Source organism: Psammomys obesus, unplaced genomic scaffold (assembly GCF_907164565.1).
Source record: "Psammomys obesus unplaced genomic scaffold, mPsaObe1.curated_primary_1811, whole genome shotgun sequence".
Classification (NCBI taxonomy): Eukaryota; Metazoa; Chordata; class Mammalia; order Rodentia; family Muridae; genus Psammomys; species Psammomys obesus.
This window is the reverse complement of record NW_026596166.1, coordinates 11,286,216-11,303,731: the sequence shown is the minus strand read 5'-3', so window position 1 is coordinate 11,303,731 and position 17,516 is coordinate 11,286,216. Positions and strand designations below refer to the sequence as shown.

The 17,516-nt window shown below is 44.8% G+C and overlaps 3 protein-coding genes across 5 annotated transcripts; 2 read left to right on the top strand and 1 right to left on the bottom strand.

Annotated features, from left to right (window-relative positions):
• The first annotated feature begins 1,188 nt into the window (after positions 1-1,188).
• Positions 1,189-9,153, top strand: Lrr1 (leucine rich repeat protein 1). 2 transcript variants are annotated; one of them, XM_055595519.1, is made up of 4 exons: positions 1,189-1,395; positions 2,715-2,813; positions 4,307-5,028; positions 8,913-9,153. In XM_055595519.1, exons 1-4 carry the CDS (start codon positions 1,189-1,191, stop codon positions 9,151-9,153), a joined length of 1,269 nt encoding a protein of 422 aa, XP_055451494.1. The 2 variants fall into 2 exon arrangements, with proteins under 2 accessions (XP_055451494.1, XP_055451495.1); XM_055595520.1 differs by lacking the exon at positions 4,307-5,028 and having other exon boundaries at positions 8,913-9,032.
• A 2,843-nt stretch (positions 9,154-11,996) lies between these two features.
• On the bottom strand, positions 11,997-13,315 carry Rpl36al (ribosomal protein L36a like). 2 transcript variants are annotated; one of them, XM_055595395.1, is made up of 2 exons: positions 13,235-13,315; positions 11,997-12,424 (listed from the first exon to the last, which is right to left on the bottom strand). In XM_055595395.1, exon 2 carries the CDS (start codon positions 12,391-12,393, stop codon positions 12,073-12,075), a length of 321 nt encoding a protein of 106 aa, XP_055451370.1. In that variant the 5' UTR covers positions 12,394-12,424; positions 13,235-13,315; the 3' UTR covers positions 11,997-12,072. The 2 variants fall into 2 exon arrangements, with proteins under 2 accessions (XP_055451370.1, XP_055451369.1); XM_055595394.1 differs by having other exon boundaries at positions 11,997-12,453; positions 13,235-13,312.
• A 137-nt stretch (positions 13,316-13,452) lies between these two features.
• Positions 13,453-16,043, top strand: Mgat2 (alpha-1,6-mannosyl-glycoprotein 2-beta-N-acetylglucosaminyltransferase). Its single transcript, XM_055595531.1, has one exon. The coding sequence runs from the start codon at positions 13,928-13,930 to the stop codon at positions 15,254-15,256; it is 1,329 nt and encodes a 442-aa protein (XP_055451506.1). The 5' UTR covers positions 13,453-13,927; the 3' UTR covers positions 15,257-16,043.
• The last annotated feature ends 1,473 nt before the right edge of the window (positions 16,044-17,516 follow it).

Here is a 17,516-nt window from a genome sequence, read left to right as displayed (position 1 = left end):
GATAGCACTGGTAACTCAGAATCCAGGAAGCTTGTAGTCTAGAGGTTAAGATATGCAAAAATAATCGTAGCCCAGTGAATGTTCAAGGTTCTTGTGTTCCAAGACAAAGGACTGCCCCAATGGGACACATGGTTGAAAATAAAAATAAATTCATTGAGAAACAGAAAGCATTCCTGAGAATGGGAGTGGATCAGGAAGCTAAAAACAAAAACAAACAAAACATGAGTTGTCATGGGACTTTTACATAGTGACTGTCTCTCCCAAGTTTGCATAACAGAAACTTTTTTTGGCACTTATTTTCTGAGGTTCCCGAAGCCCAGGAGAGGAAGGCCTTCCAGCCTATTTTGGCAAACTGGGCATGCTCGCTCCATTTATTGTATGAAGTCCAAGTGGGCAAGGGTCTTTGTCAGCTGACTTCAATCTCCAGTGCCTATTATCTTGACACCATCTAAATTGGTTACACGCCGCAGTGAAAAATGGTGATTATAGGCACAGATGAGAACAGTCTGAAAAATTCCGTTTCAGTTGAATGCCTAGTATATGCCAGGAACTCCGGAAAATAAATGAAATTTTAGGTGTAACTGGTGTTTTCAAGAAGGAATGTCAGTGCCAGGTATGAGAGTGCACACCTTTAATCCCAGCAGAAGCAAAGCATATCTCTGTGAGTAGTTTGCAGAGGGAGTTCTAGGAACCTCCTAAACCAGGATAATTCCTAACTGCATTTTAAATCTTTATTCTTACTCCCACAGATAAATGTAGCTCTCACTTAACAAAGAAGCTTTTATTTGCAGCACACAGAGACCACTGCAAAATGACACAGTTGGTCAAAACGCAGAGAACCACTGAGCATGGGATACCCGCTGGACCAGCAGAGCTCACCGGCACCCACCACGCCCCCTGCCAAGGAAGGACGTGGCGCCCTCGGCGGCAGCCTGTCCGAAGACAGAGGGAGGATCCTCCGTGCACGCCCAGCGCGCAGAGGTTCGGTCAGTAAACGTAAAATAATGCTAAGAAGCGGGCACTCCACCCGTCCTAAGGGGACTTTGAAGTAGAACTAGGAGAAGCCACAAAGCCGGCAGGTGCAGGCGGGCCCCGGACAGCCCCGGACGTGAGGACCCCGGAGGCCCGGCCCGGAAGAAAGGCGCCAAGCTTCAAAACCTAGAGTCCAGGAGGCCGGCTGGCGGCGCGATGAGGCTGCACTGTGAGGTGGAGGTCCGTAACCAGCACTTACCGGCCTTGGGACTCAAGGCCCGAGGCAAGGGCGTGCGAGCGGTGGTGAGCCTGTGCCAGCCGCCGCGCAGGAGTGCGCTGCAGCCTGGGGCAGGAGCAGGGTCCGACGGCCGAGCCTGCTTGCTGGTCTCCACTATGAAGGACAGACAGGGAACCCGCTACGAGGTACGCGGACCGGGCGCCTTGAGCGTCCGCCCACTCCTTAACTCCTTCTGCTGTGGTGACTGACTTGGTAGATACCAAGCCTCTGAAACTGCAGCTGTGACAGCTGATTGGAGGGGGACATAGAGATCTGTCCTGCGTCTGTCCCAAGTGCTGGGATTAAAGACAAGTGCCTGGCTCGGGGGGCGAGGGGATTGTTTGTTTGGAACCAGGATCTCACTCTTCGTAGCTCAGCTGTCCTGAAACTCACTGTGTTGACCACGCTAGCCTGGAACTCACGGAGATCCACTTGCCTCCACTTCCTGAGTGCTCGAATTAAAAGGCGTGGGTCACCACACCTAGCTTTCCAGAAAAAAAATTTAATGCAGATCTAATTGTTTCTTAAATCCCTTAGTAAATCTCACGGCTCTTGAATCTTTAAAACTCTTCGCTGGTTTGTTTTCATATTCATCCGTACTCCCCCTTTTCCCTCCAAAAAACCTCTTACCACCCTAAATTTCTGAGTCTTTGGCTCCTCACAGTTACCAAGCTCTCCCTTCCTGGGTTTGCATATGTTCCCTCCACCTGAAGTGCTATTTCCTTCTGTCCCTCCTGACCGTTTCCCCAGCTTGTTCCTATTCCTTTAATTCTCTCACCTGTACAATCACATTTCTACTCCTAAACTGGGTAAAGGTTTCCTTGCCTAGGTTATAGTAGCCCTGCTTCTCTTTTTGTTGTGCTTATTTAGTATCCTCCCTCATACTGTAAACTATGCCTGTTGTCACCATACCTTTCTTGTTAAGCACTGCTCCATGTTCTTATTATGGTACCTGATACAGAACAGCCTCTCAGTAAAGAGCTGTTGAAGTCTAAAGCAAAAGCATCAGTTATGAAAAGTTCTGAGCACCAGTTATGTCAGTCAGCAGTAACCGTAACAACAAGACAAGCTTTCTGCTCTCAGAGAGTTTGCACATGATCTAGCTGAAGGCAGGTTCATCTGGACTGAGGAACTGAAGCTATGAAGGTCAGGAACTATTGCTGGTACTTCTTACTATAGCCACGTGCCTGGCTTGGAAGAAGGGGAAACAGTCTCTAAAAAGAAGGGAAAGACACTGAGCAGATAGAGCAGTACTGCCAAGTGTCAGCTGCCTGAAAGCTGTAACTATTCATCTGTTAAGAAAAAGTCAACCAAACAGAAACTTCATAAAACCGCTTAGATATGGGACCAAAAGCGAAACTAGAACCCGGGAGAAGACTGGCACATTCCAGTTGCAGTGAGTGTTATTGAATAGTAATGCCTAGTTTTGTTGTCTCCCCCCCCAAACCCCTTTCGTTTTAATCAGCTAAGAGAGAACATTGAGCAGCTCTTCACCAAATTTGTGGATGAGGGGAAAGCCACTGTCCGGTTAAAGGAGCCTCCTGTGGATATCTGTCTGAGTAAGGTACGATATTGGAAATGGTAACAGAAATGACACAAACCAGGCCCCACACCGAATGCTTGGAATCCCAGCACTCTAGAAGCAAAGGCAGGAGGGTTTCTATGAGCCCAATACAAGAGTACTCTACATGGCAAGTTCTCGTCCACCCAGGGAGATACAGAGAGACTGTATCCAAAAATGGACATCCAAGACAAAGACTGTTTGGCTGTTCAAGCATCTTGATAGCCCACATAGCAAGCAGGTGTCTTACTGTTGTGTTTGGGATCTGAGCCCAGACTGCCCTAAAACTGCTAGCAGTCCTGCCTCAGCTTCTCTAGGGCTGGGAATACAGGCCCGAGATAACACATCAGCTTTCCAGTATCTGTTATTAATACATCTTAAATTTTATTTTTGTTTGTTTGTAACAGGCTCTCTCTGTGTAGCCTTGGCTGTCCTAGAACTTGCTCTGTAGACTAGGCTAGTCTCGAACTCACAGAGATCTGTCTGCCTCTGCCTCCCAAGTGCTGGGATTTGAAATTTATTTTTATGTGTGTCTTAGTCACTGTTCTGTGACTAAGAAGACACTGTGACCAGAAGAGGAAGGGCAGGTGGGGTTGGGATGGGATGAGGGCGGGGGCTACAGCTGGGATACAAAGTGAATAAATTGTAATTAATAAAAAAATAAATTATGAAAAAAAAAGAGCCCATGACTGAGGCAGCTCTTATAAAAGAAGCTTGTAGTTTCAGAGGCTTAGTCCATTATTATCATCGTGGCAAGAAGAATGGCAGCATGAGGACATGTGCTCCAACAGTGTCTGAGACCTTTACATCCTTGTCTCTGATCTGCAGATCTGTAGGCAGAGAGAAACAGAGACCACTGTGAACTGCCTTTGGACCTGGGTCCTCAGTAGGATTAACAGGTCTCTTCACTGCTGAGCCATCTCACCAGCCCCTGGCTTTTCATATCCTTGCTGCGTGCCTGTGCATATTTATACATGGCAGAGGTCTGAGGACAGCCTGCAAGGAAGGGTTGGTTCTCTCTGCCCACTGTGTGGGATTTAGGGATTGAACTGATGCTTACGAATAAGCACCTTGGGCTGGAGAGATGGCTCAGAGGTTAAAAGCACTGGCTGCCCTCCCCAAGGTCCTGAGTTCAATTCCCAGCAACAACAACATAGTGGCTCACAACCATCTAAGATGAGATCTGGTGCCCTCTTCTGCCCTGCAAGTGTATATGCATGCTGAACACTGTATACATAATAAATAAATAAGCAAATAAATATTTAGAAAGAAAGAATAAGCACCTTTACCCACTGTCTGTCCCTCTCAATGGCCCCCTCCAAACCTTTCAAAGTTAAAATTTAGACATTTACTAAAATATATTTTACATTCCATTTAAAAAAAATGATTATATAGCCTGGGTATGCAGCTATGGGATTTGTTTAAGGGAAGAACTAGCAACCATGAAGTACTTAAAATGAGATTTATAATTGCATAACTTATTTTTATTTATTTAGGCCAATCCTGGCATTTTAAAGACTTTCCTTTCAGCTATAAAACTGGCTCATAGAGGTTGTGACATCAACACACCACTTTCAACACCTAAGCCAGTGAAGACTTCAGAATTTGAAAATTTTAAAACCAAAATGGTAATCACATCCAAAAGGGATTATCCCCTAAGCAAGAACTTTCCGTATTCTCTGGAACATCTTCAGGCTTCTTACTGTGGCCTTGTCCGAGTTGATACGCGTATGCTTTGTTTAAAATACCTTAAGAAGTTAGACTTGAGTCACAATTGTATAAAAGAGCTTCCAGCTACAATTGGAGACCTCACCCACCTTCAAGAGCTCAACCTTAATGACAATCACTTGGAGTCGTTTAGTGTGCCCCTGTGTCAGTCCACACTCCAGAAGTCACTTCAGAGTTTGGATCTCAGCAAGAACAAAATCAAGGCCCTCCCTGTGCAGTTTTGCCAACTCCGGGAACTTACAAATCTAAACCTCAACGATAATGAATTGATTCAGTTTCCTTTCAAGATAGGACGGCTAACAAACCTTCGCTTTCTATCAGCAGCTCGGAACAAACTTAGAAATCTACCTTCTGAATTTAAAATGTTGTCCCTGGAGTACTTGGATCTTTTTGGAAATACTTTTGAAAAACCAGAAGTCCTTCCAATTATAAAGCTTCAAGTACCATTGACTTTACTGGAATCTTCTGCACAAACCATACTGTCCAATAGGTAAGACTCTCAGGCATAAAATATGACTTTGGTAGCATCCTAATATTCTGAGGAAACTCACAGTAATAGCCATTCAGTTTTTTAACTTTTAGTTATTTGCTGGAATCAGGGAGTAGTGGGGGCATTTACATTACTACAGCATTCAGAGGTCAGAGGACAACTTGTGGGAGTAAGTTCTTTCCTTTACCATGTTAGTTCCAGGGACTGAACTCGGGTCATCAGGCTTGGCCACAAGCACCTTTACTGAGCCATCTCACTCACCACAGCAGTCAAGTCTTAATCACTCCTAGTGTTGTACATAGCCTGATGCTTGCTACAGTAGCCTTCATGTTCTTCATGAGCTTGGAATCCCACAGCTCATTCCATTACTTCATTTGGTCCTCTGCCCTCTTTCCAGAAAGCTCTTACCTGCCCACCCTATCATGAATTTTATTCTCTACTTCATATTGCTTACTTTTTTTTGGTATGATACTTTTTACTTGCTATCTTTATTTTTTTTTTTTTTAACATTTATTTGCTATCAGTTTTCAATAAGAATATAAGAATTACAAGGGAATGACTTTTTTTTGGTCACCATTTCCTACTTGTGTCTTAAATGTTTTATCTTTGGGCTGGAGAGATGGATCAGTAGTGAAGAGCACTGACTGGTTTTGCAGAGGACCCAGGTTCAGTTCCCAGCGCGCACATAGGGAAGTTCACAGTCACTTATAACTGTAGTTCTAGAGGATCTGGTCCCCTGTACACACATGCACTCATGCATGTACGGTCCCCTGTCCATATATATGCCCACAGGTGCCTCCACAGGCACACTTACATTGCACATTATGAAGTAGGACACTCAGACAAAACATTCATACACATGACATAAAAGTAGCTAAATTGTTTTAAATATGCTGTCCTGTGTTCCTAATATCAGACATTGATGGTTAGATGACTGTAGCACCATTTCTCAAAATATGGTTCCCTGAGAAGCTGAAACAGCATCAGGTAGGAACCTGTTAAGAGTTGCAGGTTCTTGGTGTATAACCCAAAACCTACTGAATCAGGAATTTTAAGAATGGGGAGGTCTCCCTCCCCACCCTCCTCCACCTGACCCTAGCTTATCAGGTTTCTTCAGGACTGTCTGTAATGTCCACTGTGGCCTAGCAAGGCTGCTCCTACCCTGTCTGTGGACTTGGAAAGGGGCAGGGAGGAGATGAGGGAGGGAGGGTGGGATTGGGAGAGAATGAGGGAGCAGGATACAGTTGAGATACAAAGTTAATAAACTAACTAATATTTAAAAAATAAAATAAAAAAAGAATGGGGACCAGGGGGCTCAGCAGTTAAGAGCACAGGCCGATCTTCCAGAGGTCCTGAGTTCAATTTCCATCAACCATGTGGTGGCTCTTAACCATCTGTAATGTGATCTGCTACCTTCTTCTGGTATGCAGGTGTACATGCAGATAGAGCACCCATAAAATAAATAAATAAATAAATAAATCTTAAAAAGAAAAGAATGGGGACCAAGCTGGGTAATGGTGGTGCATAACTTTAATTCCAGCATTCAGGAGGCAGAGGCAGGCAGATCTCTTGAGTTTAAGGACAGCCTGGTCTAAAGAGTGAGTTCCAGGACAGCCAGAGCTACACAGAGAACACTGTCTCAGACCAAAAAAAAAAAAAAAAAAAGCCGGGCATGGTGGCTGATACCTTTAATTCCAGCACTTGGGAGGCAAAGGCAGGCAGATCTCTGTGATCTCTGGTCTACAGAGTGAGTTCCAGGACATCCAAGGCTACACAGAGAAACCCTATTTCGAAAAACCAAAAAAGAGAGAGAGAGACTGGGACCAGCTGTTTTAATAAGCTCTCCAGGTGATTCTGATGTGCCCAGAAGTTTAAGGACTCAAACGTGGCACAGTGCTGAAGTGTGGTCTGTCAAGCCAGACTTGTTCTGGACCACTGTCTTCATCCATTTGTATGACTTTAGCATGTTAGTTAACCTCTTAATCTCATCAGAGATTGGAATAATAGTATTTTACAGAATTTTGAGGCTAAATAAGCTAATGTTATACCAACACATTTTGCATATGAAGGGCTAAGTAATTGATGGTTCTTCTGCTCATAGCTCTGAACACTTAACTGCTGTGGTTTCATGAGATCGAACTCCATTGGCTTGGATTTTGTTTATTTGGTTGGTTTTGGTTTTGTTTTCTTTTGTTTTTCATGTTTCTTTCATCTAGATGTGGAAGCTAGTAAGTGAACTAGCCTAGTTACCATCAGCTGTTAACTTGACAGTCTAGAAACACCTGAAGAGAGTTGAGTAATTAATTGTCTTCATCAGGTTAGTTCTGTGGTACTGTGAAGGACTGTTTTCATTAGTAGTTGACCCTGGAGGACCCAGCCCAATGTGGGTAGCCCTGTCTCTGGGAAGGTGGTCCAAGGCCATATAAGGAAGATGGTAACCTGAAAGTGAGCTATCAGTGTTCCTCCATGGTTTCTGCTTCAAACTCCTGCTTGGGTTCCTGTCTGACTTACTGATTTGACTATGACCTGGAAGCATAACATGAAATAAGCCTTTTCTTCCCCTGAGATGCTTTAGAGATGGTCTTATTTTATCAGGAGCTTACCAAGTAGCTAGGCTGGCTGACCAGGGAGCCACCTCCTCTGCTGTGAGATCACAAGTGCTCCACTGCACCCAGATTTTGTATGTGGGTTCTCAGGTCTTTGTGCTTACTCCACAGGGACTTCACCTGCTGAGCCATCTTCCCAGCACCCTCTCCCAGCCCTAACCCTTGAAAACATTAACTTGATGGTTTGGGGAGTTTTACCATGTAGTTCAGGTTGGCCTCAAACTTGTAGTCCTGCTTTCCCTCTTGCGTGCTGGGGTCCATCTGCACACTACCACACCCAGCTTCTGCTTTCTTTTTAAACTGGAGAGTGAACATTGGACTTGAAAGTACCCTTCCACCAAGTTAGGTCCTCTGACCAGTCAGACCTTGAATTTAGGATCTCCCTCCTTCAGCATCCAACCTCCAGAGCCGAGATTACAAGCATTTGCCACCAAGCCTTGCTTTTGTTTGTTTTTTTGTTTGTTTTTTGTTTTGTTTTTATTTGTTGAGACAGGGTTACAGGGTTCCTCTGTATAGCTCTGGCTGTCCTGGAACTCGCTCTGTAGCCCAGGCTGGCCTCAAAACTCCTAGAGATCTGCCTGCCTCTGCCTCCCAAGTGCTAGGATTAAAGGTGTACAGCACCACTCCCAGCCAAGCCTTTTTAAGACAGGGTCTCATACACTCAGGTTTACCTCAGTGTGTTTTTGTTTTAGACTTCTCTCCTTCTGTAGGCCTCCCTGGCCTCAACTCCAATCTGCCTCAGCCTCCAGAGTGCTTCCAGAATTATACCTAGCAAAATCTAGATCTTATTGTTTTTGTTCTTAGCACTTGGGAAAATAAAATGGTTATATTGATTGTCATGTAATTTATTCTTGTTTATTTGTTTGTTTGTTTTGAGACAAGGTTTCTCTATATAGCTCTGGTTGTCCTGGAACTCTGTAGACCATGATGGCCTCAAACTCAGAGATCCGCCTGCCTCTGCCTCCCTGAGTGTTAGAATTACAGGTGTGTACCACCACTGATCAGTTTAATACTTTATTCTAATTTCATTATAATCCAGTGCTTTGTTTATTCGTTTTTTGTGTTTTTCAAGAGTTTCTCAGCATAGCCCTGGCTGTTTTGGAACTTGATTTGTAGACCAGGCTAGCCTCAACTCACACAGATCTGCTTGCCTCTGCCTTCCAAGGGCTGGGATTAAAGGTGTGTGCCACCAAGCCCAGCTTCAATGTTCTAATTCTTGTCTAAATACATGAAATTAATCTAATAACATTTTATATGTATTTATTCCCCCCCCATTAGGATTCCGTTTGGCCCTCATATCATTCCTTTCCATCTTTGCCAAGATTTGGATACTGCCAAAACCTGTGTCTGTGGAAGATTTTGTCTACAGTCTTTCATTCAAGGAACTACCACAATTAATCTACACGCTGTGGCCCACACTGTGGTCTTAGTGAATAATGTGGGTAGAATGGAAGCTCCGATTATCTCTTACTTTTGTTCTCTAACCTGTTATGTAAATTATTCTGATATGTTAAAGTAGTAGTATAATATAAAGTTCTTTAGATGTAGGACAGTTGAGTATTTGGAGAAAGGGAAGCTCTTTGTATATTTGCATGGGAAGAAATATATATTAGCATTTTAAACCATTTGACTCTGAAACTTTAATTAAAGCTGAGTTTTATTTTGGGAGTGGATCAATAATGGCTCGGTGGTTAAGCGCACATACCCTTTGCAGAGAACTGGAGTTCTGTTCCCAGCACCTACTCTGTGCCTCTGTGTACACCAACTCTATGTACTCCAGTTCCAGGGAATCCAGTGCCCTCTTCTCACTGCAGGGACACCAGACATGCATGTGGTACATGTATATATAGTCAAAATACAAATCTTTAATCTTATTCTGAAGTTAACATATTCATGATTACAGTGTTAGTTTCTGCCTGGTTGGTGTTAGGGATTAAAGCCAGGACTTTGTGCATGAGCTACATTTAATTTTTTTGTTTTTGTGTTTTCAAGATAGGGTTTCTCCGTTGGCTGTCATGCAACTCGCTTTGTAGACCAGGCTGTCCTCGAACTCAAAAAAATCTGCCTTGTGCACCACTATACCAGGCCTACATCTTATTTTTAACATAAAGTTAAACAGATACTAATCCTAGTCACACAGATCATAATAATAATAATGTTCTTGGGCTCAGCAGGGAAAGGTGCTTGTTGCAAAGCGTGATGTCCAAGTTTGATGGTTGGCACCCACATGGTAGGAAAGAACAGATTCTTGCAAGTTGCACACACGCATTCAAAACTTTTTTTAAAATGTAGGAAGAGAGTTGGGCATGGTAGCACACACCTTTAATTTGTTGCACAGAGAAATCCCAAACAAACTGTAGTGGGGGAAACTGAAGAGATGGCTCTGAGGTTAAGAGCTCTGGTTGCTCTTTCAGAGGCCCCCCCAATTCCCAGCACCCACCTGGTGGCTCATGTGGATAGCTCCAGTCACAGGGAATCTGAGCCCCTCTTCTGATGTCCTTAGGCATAGCACAACATAGCGCACAGATACACACATCCCAGTAAGCACCCATAGCGTAAATGTTTAAAAACATTTTAATGTAATAAGGGCTGGAAAGAGCTGAGTGGTTAGGAGCTAACACTGCTCCAAGTATTGAGTTCAGATGGCAGCACCCTTCTTGGGCAGCTTAAAATGTCTAACTCCAGCTCTTAAGAGATCTAAAACCCTCTCTTCTTGTCTCTATTCAATTTTTCTGAAATCTCTTTTTAAAAATCTAACACTCATCCCAAACATTCCAAGTTAAGGATGTATAATCAGTGTACATTATTACTTTATTCTATTTGTTCACCAAACACTAAGGCAGGTTAGCTTTCATAACTTTCACAATATCCTTTACGTAATCTGTTGTGATTTTTTTCACTTTTGAAAATAAAGTGAAAAGCTTTTTTTGTTTTGAGACATGGTTGCTCTGTGTAGCCTTGGCTGTCCTGGACTCCCTTGGTAGACCTCAAACTCAGAGATCCGCCTGTCTCTGCCTCCCTGAGTACTGGTATTACAGTGTGCACTACCACTGCCTGGCAGGAAACTTTTTAGTGACTTCATTACTTATTTGGTGAGAGTAGTATTTGCCACTTAATGTTTTGAGGTTTGGCAACTTGGCACAATTGGTAGTTATCCCTTAGCCTGCTTAAATCCCTGAGTTCTATCTCCACCCCCAAACCATAAGGAGGTTGTGGACATATACATTTAATTCTGGCACTTAGGAGGCAGACAAGCAGATCTCTATGAGCTGAAGGCTAGCCTGGTCTACTTGAGCTCCAGACCAGCCAGAGCTAGAATGAAGGCTACTGGAGACAACCCTCCCTCCATAGTGATAGTTATGTTGCTGTTTGGCTTGGAAGGAAAGCCTCTAGATAATTTCTTTCCCTATAATTCATCTTCTAAAATTTTCCCATTTGAAGCTTTTTTCCTTAAGATTCAAACATTCATATTAGGCATTACAACAGTTTTATTAGAGCTTTATTCAAAGAGAATATAGGGACAGGCATAGTGGCACACACCTTAAAGGAGGCAGAGGCGAGTAGATCTCTTGGGTTTGAGGCCAGTCTGGTCTTCCAGGACTGCTAGAGACCCAATCTCAAAAATAAACTAAAAATTAGGTAATGGGGGTTAGGTCAGCAGTAGAACACTTGCTTGGTATATGGAAGGCCCTGTTTGATCCCTGGCACTACACTTGTGAGCCACTAGAGATCTGGGAATCTGTCTTACACAAAAGCAGCCAGGACCCTTAGCCAATTGTATTAATCACTCCCACCCCATAAGGAGTAATTCTTTGGTTATAATAAAATTTTGATTATTTTTCCAGCCCCAAAAAATTTGTTGCAATTTTTTGAATGAATTATTAAATACATATATCACTGTCCATGGTCAATTAACCAAGGTCAACAAGTCTAATTCTTAATGGAAATTATCTTCAACAATTAAGTATTAAATCTGCAAGTCATTCTGAGTAGAAGAATATCTTTGCCAATGGATCTGGGAAGCAAATTGCACAAAACATCCAATATATTTTTGTGCCCATTATTTGGTAGTTACGGATATGATTTCTTGTAGGGCAGCTGGTATAGTGCACATCTAGCATGCAGGAAGAAATAAGGTGTGGTGCAGTTTGTTAATCCTAATACTCAGGAGGTGAAGATAGACCCTGACTCAAAGTACATCTGAAAACAAATGCTAAATATGCAATTCTACCTAGATTCAAAACAGCACAAGGCAGGCGGGCCACCTGTAATCCCAGCAGAAGAGGCCAGCCTGGTCTACAAAGTCCAGGACAAGGCTACACAGAGAAATCCTGTCTCGAAAAAACAAAAACATCACAAGTCTTAGTATCACAATAACTTTATTTTCTAGCAGGTAATTTTTCTACTGCCTCAGTATTTCTCTCAGACAACATGAGTTTTAGAACTGGATCACTTGGCCCTTTCTCTTCTTGTCGCCTCCCAGTTCAAAATGCTTGCACCTCTTAATGGCCAGCATCCTCTTCGATCTGCAGTTGGGCTCCACACACTCAAGCCTGAGCACAATCTTCTTTGTGGTTTTGGCCTTCTTTCTGAAAATTGGCTTTGTCTGCCCACCGTAGCCACTCTGCTTGCGATCGTAGCGCCGCTTTCCTTGGGCGTACAGGGAATCCTTGCCCTTCTTATACTGCGTCACTTTGTGAGGCTGGTGCTTGCCACATTTCTTACAGAAAGTCCTTCGGGTTTTAGGTACATTGACCATCTTTGCAGTAGAAGTGTCTATGCGATGAAAACTGCAATGAAGTTTCAGGTGTTAAGAATCCTGAAATGTAAAATTTTTAAACTGATATAATTTGTAGGAATACATAAAACACAGTAATCGTCAAAAAATGTGTAAACCCACTAAGTATTCATTTTCCACGTGAATAAAAGGCCAGGAACGTGTACGCCTCTTTGAGTGCCTCAAGGGTTGGGCTGGGCTGGGCTGCAGCTCACTTGCCTAGTGTGCGTCAACATCCTGGGTTCAATCCTCACCATTGCAAGCCTATGGAGAAACTAGCTCTCCCAAAACGAGACATAAAACAGTTACTAAATCAGGCCCGATGATGTCCCGGGAGGCTGAGGCAGGAGATAGCTAGCTCCAGGTCGGCCTGAGCTCCGTAAAAAAAAAAAAGAAAAAGAAAGAAAGCAACGGACCCCTGGAGCGGCCAATACAGACACAGCATTCAATTTTGCCACAGCTCGCTGCCAGGACAACACAGACCAGTTTTCGGACGACCCCACACCAACTCTCATTTCCTAACTCTTGGCTATGACTGTGTAGGATGAGAAGCAGCCTCTTCCCCCGAGCCACGTTAGTCCGGTTCGCCTTTAACCCTCTAAAGCACCGTCACCCGCCCGCGGCGCCAAAGGCTGACGTGTTGTTAGCAGCCCGCATGTCGCGCGGCCCAGCAACCGCCATGCTGGAGCACGGCCGCGGGCTGACGACCCCAGCCGCGCCGGGCAGCACCTGCCCCTCCCCACGCCTCAGAGGTCGCCGGCCCCGGCCTCCGGGAGGCCGCCGTGGTCTCCGAGGAACCACTACGGCTCAGCTCCAGACTTACTGAGAGGGAGAGAGAGAGAGACCGGCGTCCACGATGTCCGCCTCGATCGCACGAGCCGAACAGGAAGGGAGACGAGCGGAACGGAAGTCGGAACTGAACCTGAGCGACGGGACTACGAGCCAATAAGCAGCGGCCTCCTCCGGAGCGCCGCCTCCGGACGCCTCTGAGAAGCGCCAATCAGAGGCCAGCGGGGCGGGGCGGAGGGTGTGGGTCCGAGGGCCGGGACGCTTGCGGGCCAGTCGCGACTTGTCAGAACGGTCGCCGCCGGAGCGGGGCGAGGCTGCGGCGCTCGGGGTCGGCGTTCGGCCGTGCGAGCGAGGATGAGCGCACCGAGGACGCAGGGCCACGGGCGGCGCAGGTAACGGAGCCGAGGTGCGGCGGCCGCGGCTTCTTCCGGGACCCCGGGGGCTGAATGGAGAGGAGCGAGGCGACGCTGAGCCGCGGCTCGTAGCGCCTGGGCGGCTGCTGGAGCTGCGACTGCCAGAGAGAGAGGATGTGCGGAGCCCGGGCGGCGCGAGGCAGCTGAGAGCCTTCGGGCCCCAGGAGGCCGGGGCCCGGGGATGAGTTAGCGAGGGCCGCCGCGGGGGCCAGTTCCTAAGGGCTACAGGCCAAGGCGACGGCGCCGCCCGCCCGCCCCTTCCGCGCAGAGGCCGCCAGCTCCTTTCCGCGCCCGCGCTCCCGGCCCTGGAGACCATGAGGTTCCGCATCTACAAACGGAAGGTGCTAATCCTGACGCTCGTGGTGGCCGCCTGCGGCTTCGTCCTCTGGAGCAGCAATGGGCGACAAAGGAAGAACGACGCCCTCGCCCCGCCGCTGCTGGACGCGGAGCCCCCGCGGGGTGCGGGCCAGCTCGCCGTGTCCGTAGGCATCCGCAGGGCTTCCAACGAGTCGGCGGCTCCCCTGGTGCCCGCGGTCCCGCGGCCCGAGGTGGACAACCTCACGCTGCGGTACCGGTCCCTGGTGTACCAGCTGAACTTTGATCAGATGCTGAGGAATGTCGAGAAAGACGGCACCTGGCGCCCCGGGGAGCTGGTGCTGGTGGTCCAGGTGCATAACCGGCCGGAATACCTCAGTCTGCTGATAGATTCGCTTCGCAAAGCCCAAGGCATTGATGAAGTCCTAGTCATCTTCAGCCATGACTTCTGGTCCGCAGAGATCAACCATCTGATCGCTAAGGTGAATTTCTGCCCGGTTCTGCAAGTGTTCTTTCCCTTCAGCATTCAGCTGTACCCGAATGAGTTTCCGGGTAGTGACCCCAGAGATTGCCCCAGAGACATAAAGAAGACTGCAGCTCTGAAGTTGGGGTGCATCAACGCCGAATACCCTGACTCCTTCGGCCATTACAGAGAGGCCAAATTCTCACAAACCAAACATCATTGGTGGTGGAAGCTGCATTTTGTATGGGAGAGAGTCAAAGTTCTTCAAGATTACAACGGCCTTATACTTTTCCTGGAAGAGGACCACTACGTAGCCCCAGACTTTTACCACGTCTTCAAAAAGATGTGGAAATTGAAGCAGCAGGAATGTCCTGGGTGTGACGTCCTCTCCCTAGGGACCTACACTACCATTCGGAGTTTCTATGGCATTGCTGACAAGGTAGATGTGAAAACTTGGAAATCCACAGAGCACAACATGGGGTTAGCCTTGACCCGAGATGCCTATCAGAAGCTGATCGAGTGCACGGACACTTTCTGTACTTATGATGATTATAACTGGGACTGGACTCTTCAGTATTTGACTGTATCTTGTCTTCCTAAATTCTGGAAAGTCTTGGTTCCTCAGGTTCCTAGGATTTTTCATGCTGGAGACTGTGGTATGCACCACAAGAAAACATGTAGGCCATCCACCCAGAGTGCCCAAATTGAGTCGTTATTAAATAATAACAAACAGTACATGTTTCCAGAAACTCTGGTTATCAGTGAGAAGTTTCCTGTGGCAGCCCTCTCACCACCTAGGAAGAATGGAGGGTGGGGAGATATTAGGGACCATGAACTCTGTAAAAGTTATAGAAGACTGCAGTGAAAAGAAAATCACAATTGCAAAAGTGACAGTCTTCTATTTTTTTATATTTGTCTCAATAGGATATACAATTGAATAAAGGGTATAGGAACTGGTTTCTGCTTTAATACATAAACTTCTTGTAAAAGGTGTCCAAATATATAGTAATCCTTTTCAGTTATGGTTGACTAAATTTTCAAACTGAAATTTTCATTTTGGGATTTGAATTTTAAAATTCAGCCTATATCTGCTTAAAGGTAATGATTATTATTGCTAAAAAGAAAGGGGAAATTTTATTTAAATCACATCTGTTAATCTTTGTATCTAAAACTTTGTATACTTTTCCACTTTCAAAACTTATTTTAAGTACAACAAGATTTATTTAAAACTGTCACAACAGTAAAAAGTATTACAATGAAATTAGAGTATTGCTGGAACAAACCCGGCTTCCCTATTGGCAATCACTAGAAAGGAATTGTTTGACTGGTTTAATAACTCAGAAGTTATGTTTGTTAAGCGCCCTGTCAGAAGAGCATTTTCAGTATTACTGATTCCTGTGCTATTGTGTTAAGATCTGCCTGTGCTTTCAACCTTCATATTACCTGATTTCTTTTGGAATGTATTTGATTAATAAGAAAGTTTAAGCACTGTTTCCACCTCAATGTAGAAATACAGTGGTTTTGATTTTTTTTTTTTTTTAGTGCTGCCAAAATAAAATACTCATTTTTACATAAAAAGTTCCCTAATCACTTTGCAGAATGTTCTATTTGTATCAATAAAGGCATTCTAGAAGTTTTGAGTATGAGCATTACATCTTAGTATTTACTAGCTATACCTTGTATGATTTTAAAATGAAGCCTGCTCATGACGGTGCATTCTCTTGGGAAGAAATTGTTTGGCTTTCAAATTAGCCAGGCATAGATAATGAACAGTAAGAAAAGCTGCTGCATAAGGGAAATACTGCCTAAATTGGTTTTGAAGGCCAGAAATGATACAAAGTTCAGTCTTGCCAAGGTGCAGCAGGTCTGGTGCCAGCAAAGACTGAGATACTTTTAAAAGGACAGACACAGGAACAGGAAGCAAGCTTGAGATTTACTCCGTATTTTACATTACTTTTCCACAATATAATTTTATTCAGCCAAAAATTAGTGGACTTGTTTCTGTGTAAAGATCATTTGAACAAAAAATTATTTTCACCAATCCCGTACTAGAAATGTGTGTGCTTGTTGAAGGTGAAGCAAAGTTCTCTGGTTTTACCCTCTATCTCAACCTGTCACTATCTTGGCTTTTTAAATGTTTGATCACATTTGTATCGTGTGTGCAGACGTGTGGGTATGCAGGTGTCTGTGGTGCATGCTGAAGGTGAGAGGGTGTTGGTTCTCTACACTGAGTCCCAGGGACAAACTCCAAGCACTTGGTGACGGGTACCTTCACCCACTGAGCTGTTTCACTTCACTCTTTTTGCTTGTTTAATGATTGGTTTGTGTGCATAGCTCTCCTGACCTTGTGTTTGTAACCCTTCCACTTCTGCCTTTAACTGGGATTACAGAGCCTCAGGCACGCAAAGCCAGGGCTGGACCCGAAGCTACACTCTCAGGACGTGGTGCTGGTAGTGTAAATCAGGATCTCCTGTCATCACCAGTTCAAAGGATGAAAGGAAGGAAGTGGTTTGCAGGAGTGTTCAAAGGCTAGTGATAATTAGTAGCCTTGTCTGAAACAAATATCAGCTCATAGCCTTGGGAGTAGTGATGACAGAGATTTTCTTTTTTACACTTTCTTTCATGCTGTCCTAAAATATTTTGTGGAGGAAAAAAAAGTACCTGTTAGGATCTCTTTACCTCATTTTAGGAATTATAAACTGATTTTTAAAAGATTAGGGTTTGATGTAAAAGACAATTTTCTTGTTAGAACATTGACCAGATTTTAAATTTCTGTTCTAAGTTAAATTTATTTTTATGTGTATGGGCATTTTGTCTGCATGTATGTCTGTGTGCCACCTGTGGAGGCCAGAGGACGGCATTGCATCCCCTGGGACTGGAGTTACAGATGGTTGTGAGCTACCATGTGGATGCTGGAAATTGAACCAGGTTCTACAAGAGCAGCCAGCACTCTTAACCACTGAGCCATCTCTTCAGACTCTCTAGAAAGAATCTTAAATATATTCTTTAAAACCAAAAGATGTTTTTACTACTTTAACTGTAACTTCCAAGAAATTACTTGTTTGAAAATGATGAGCTTAAAATTTTTAAATGTGCCAGGTGATAAACCTTTAATCCCAGCAATT

Excerpts from the sequence above, each read along its gene's own strand:
- Rpl36al (XM_055595395.1), bottom strand. The coding sequence starts at position 12,393 with ATGGTCAATGTACCTAAAACCCGAAGGACTTTCTGTAAGAAATGTGGC.
- Mgat2 (XM_055595531.1), top strand. The coding sequence starts at position 13,928 with ATGAGGTTCCGCATCTACAAACGGAAGGTGCTAATCCTGACGCTCGTG.
- Lrr1 (XM_055595519.1), top strand. The coding sequence starts at position 1,189 with ATGAGGCTGCACTGTGAGGTGGAGGTCCGTAACCAGCACTTACCGGCC. Across the intron at positions 2,814-4,306 it reads TGGATATCTGTCTGAGTAAG|GCCAATCCTGGCATTTTAAA; the intron begins GTACGATATTGG and ends TTATTTATTTAG. Across the intron at positions 5,029-8,912 it reads CAAACCATACTGTCCAATAG|GATTCCGTTTGGCCCTCATA; the intron begins GTAAGACTCTCA and ends CCCCCCCATTAG.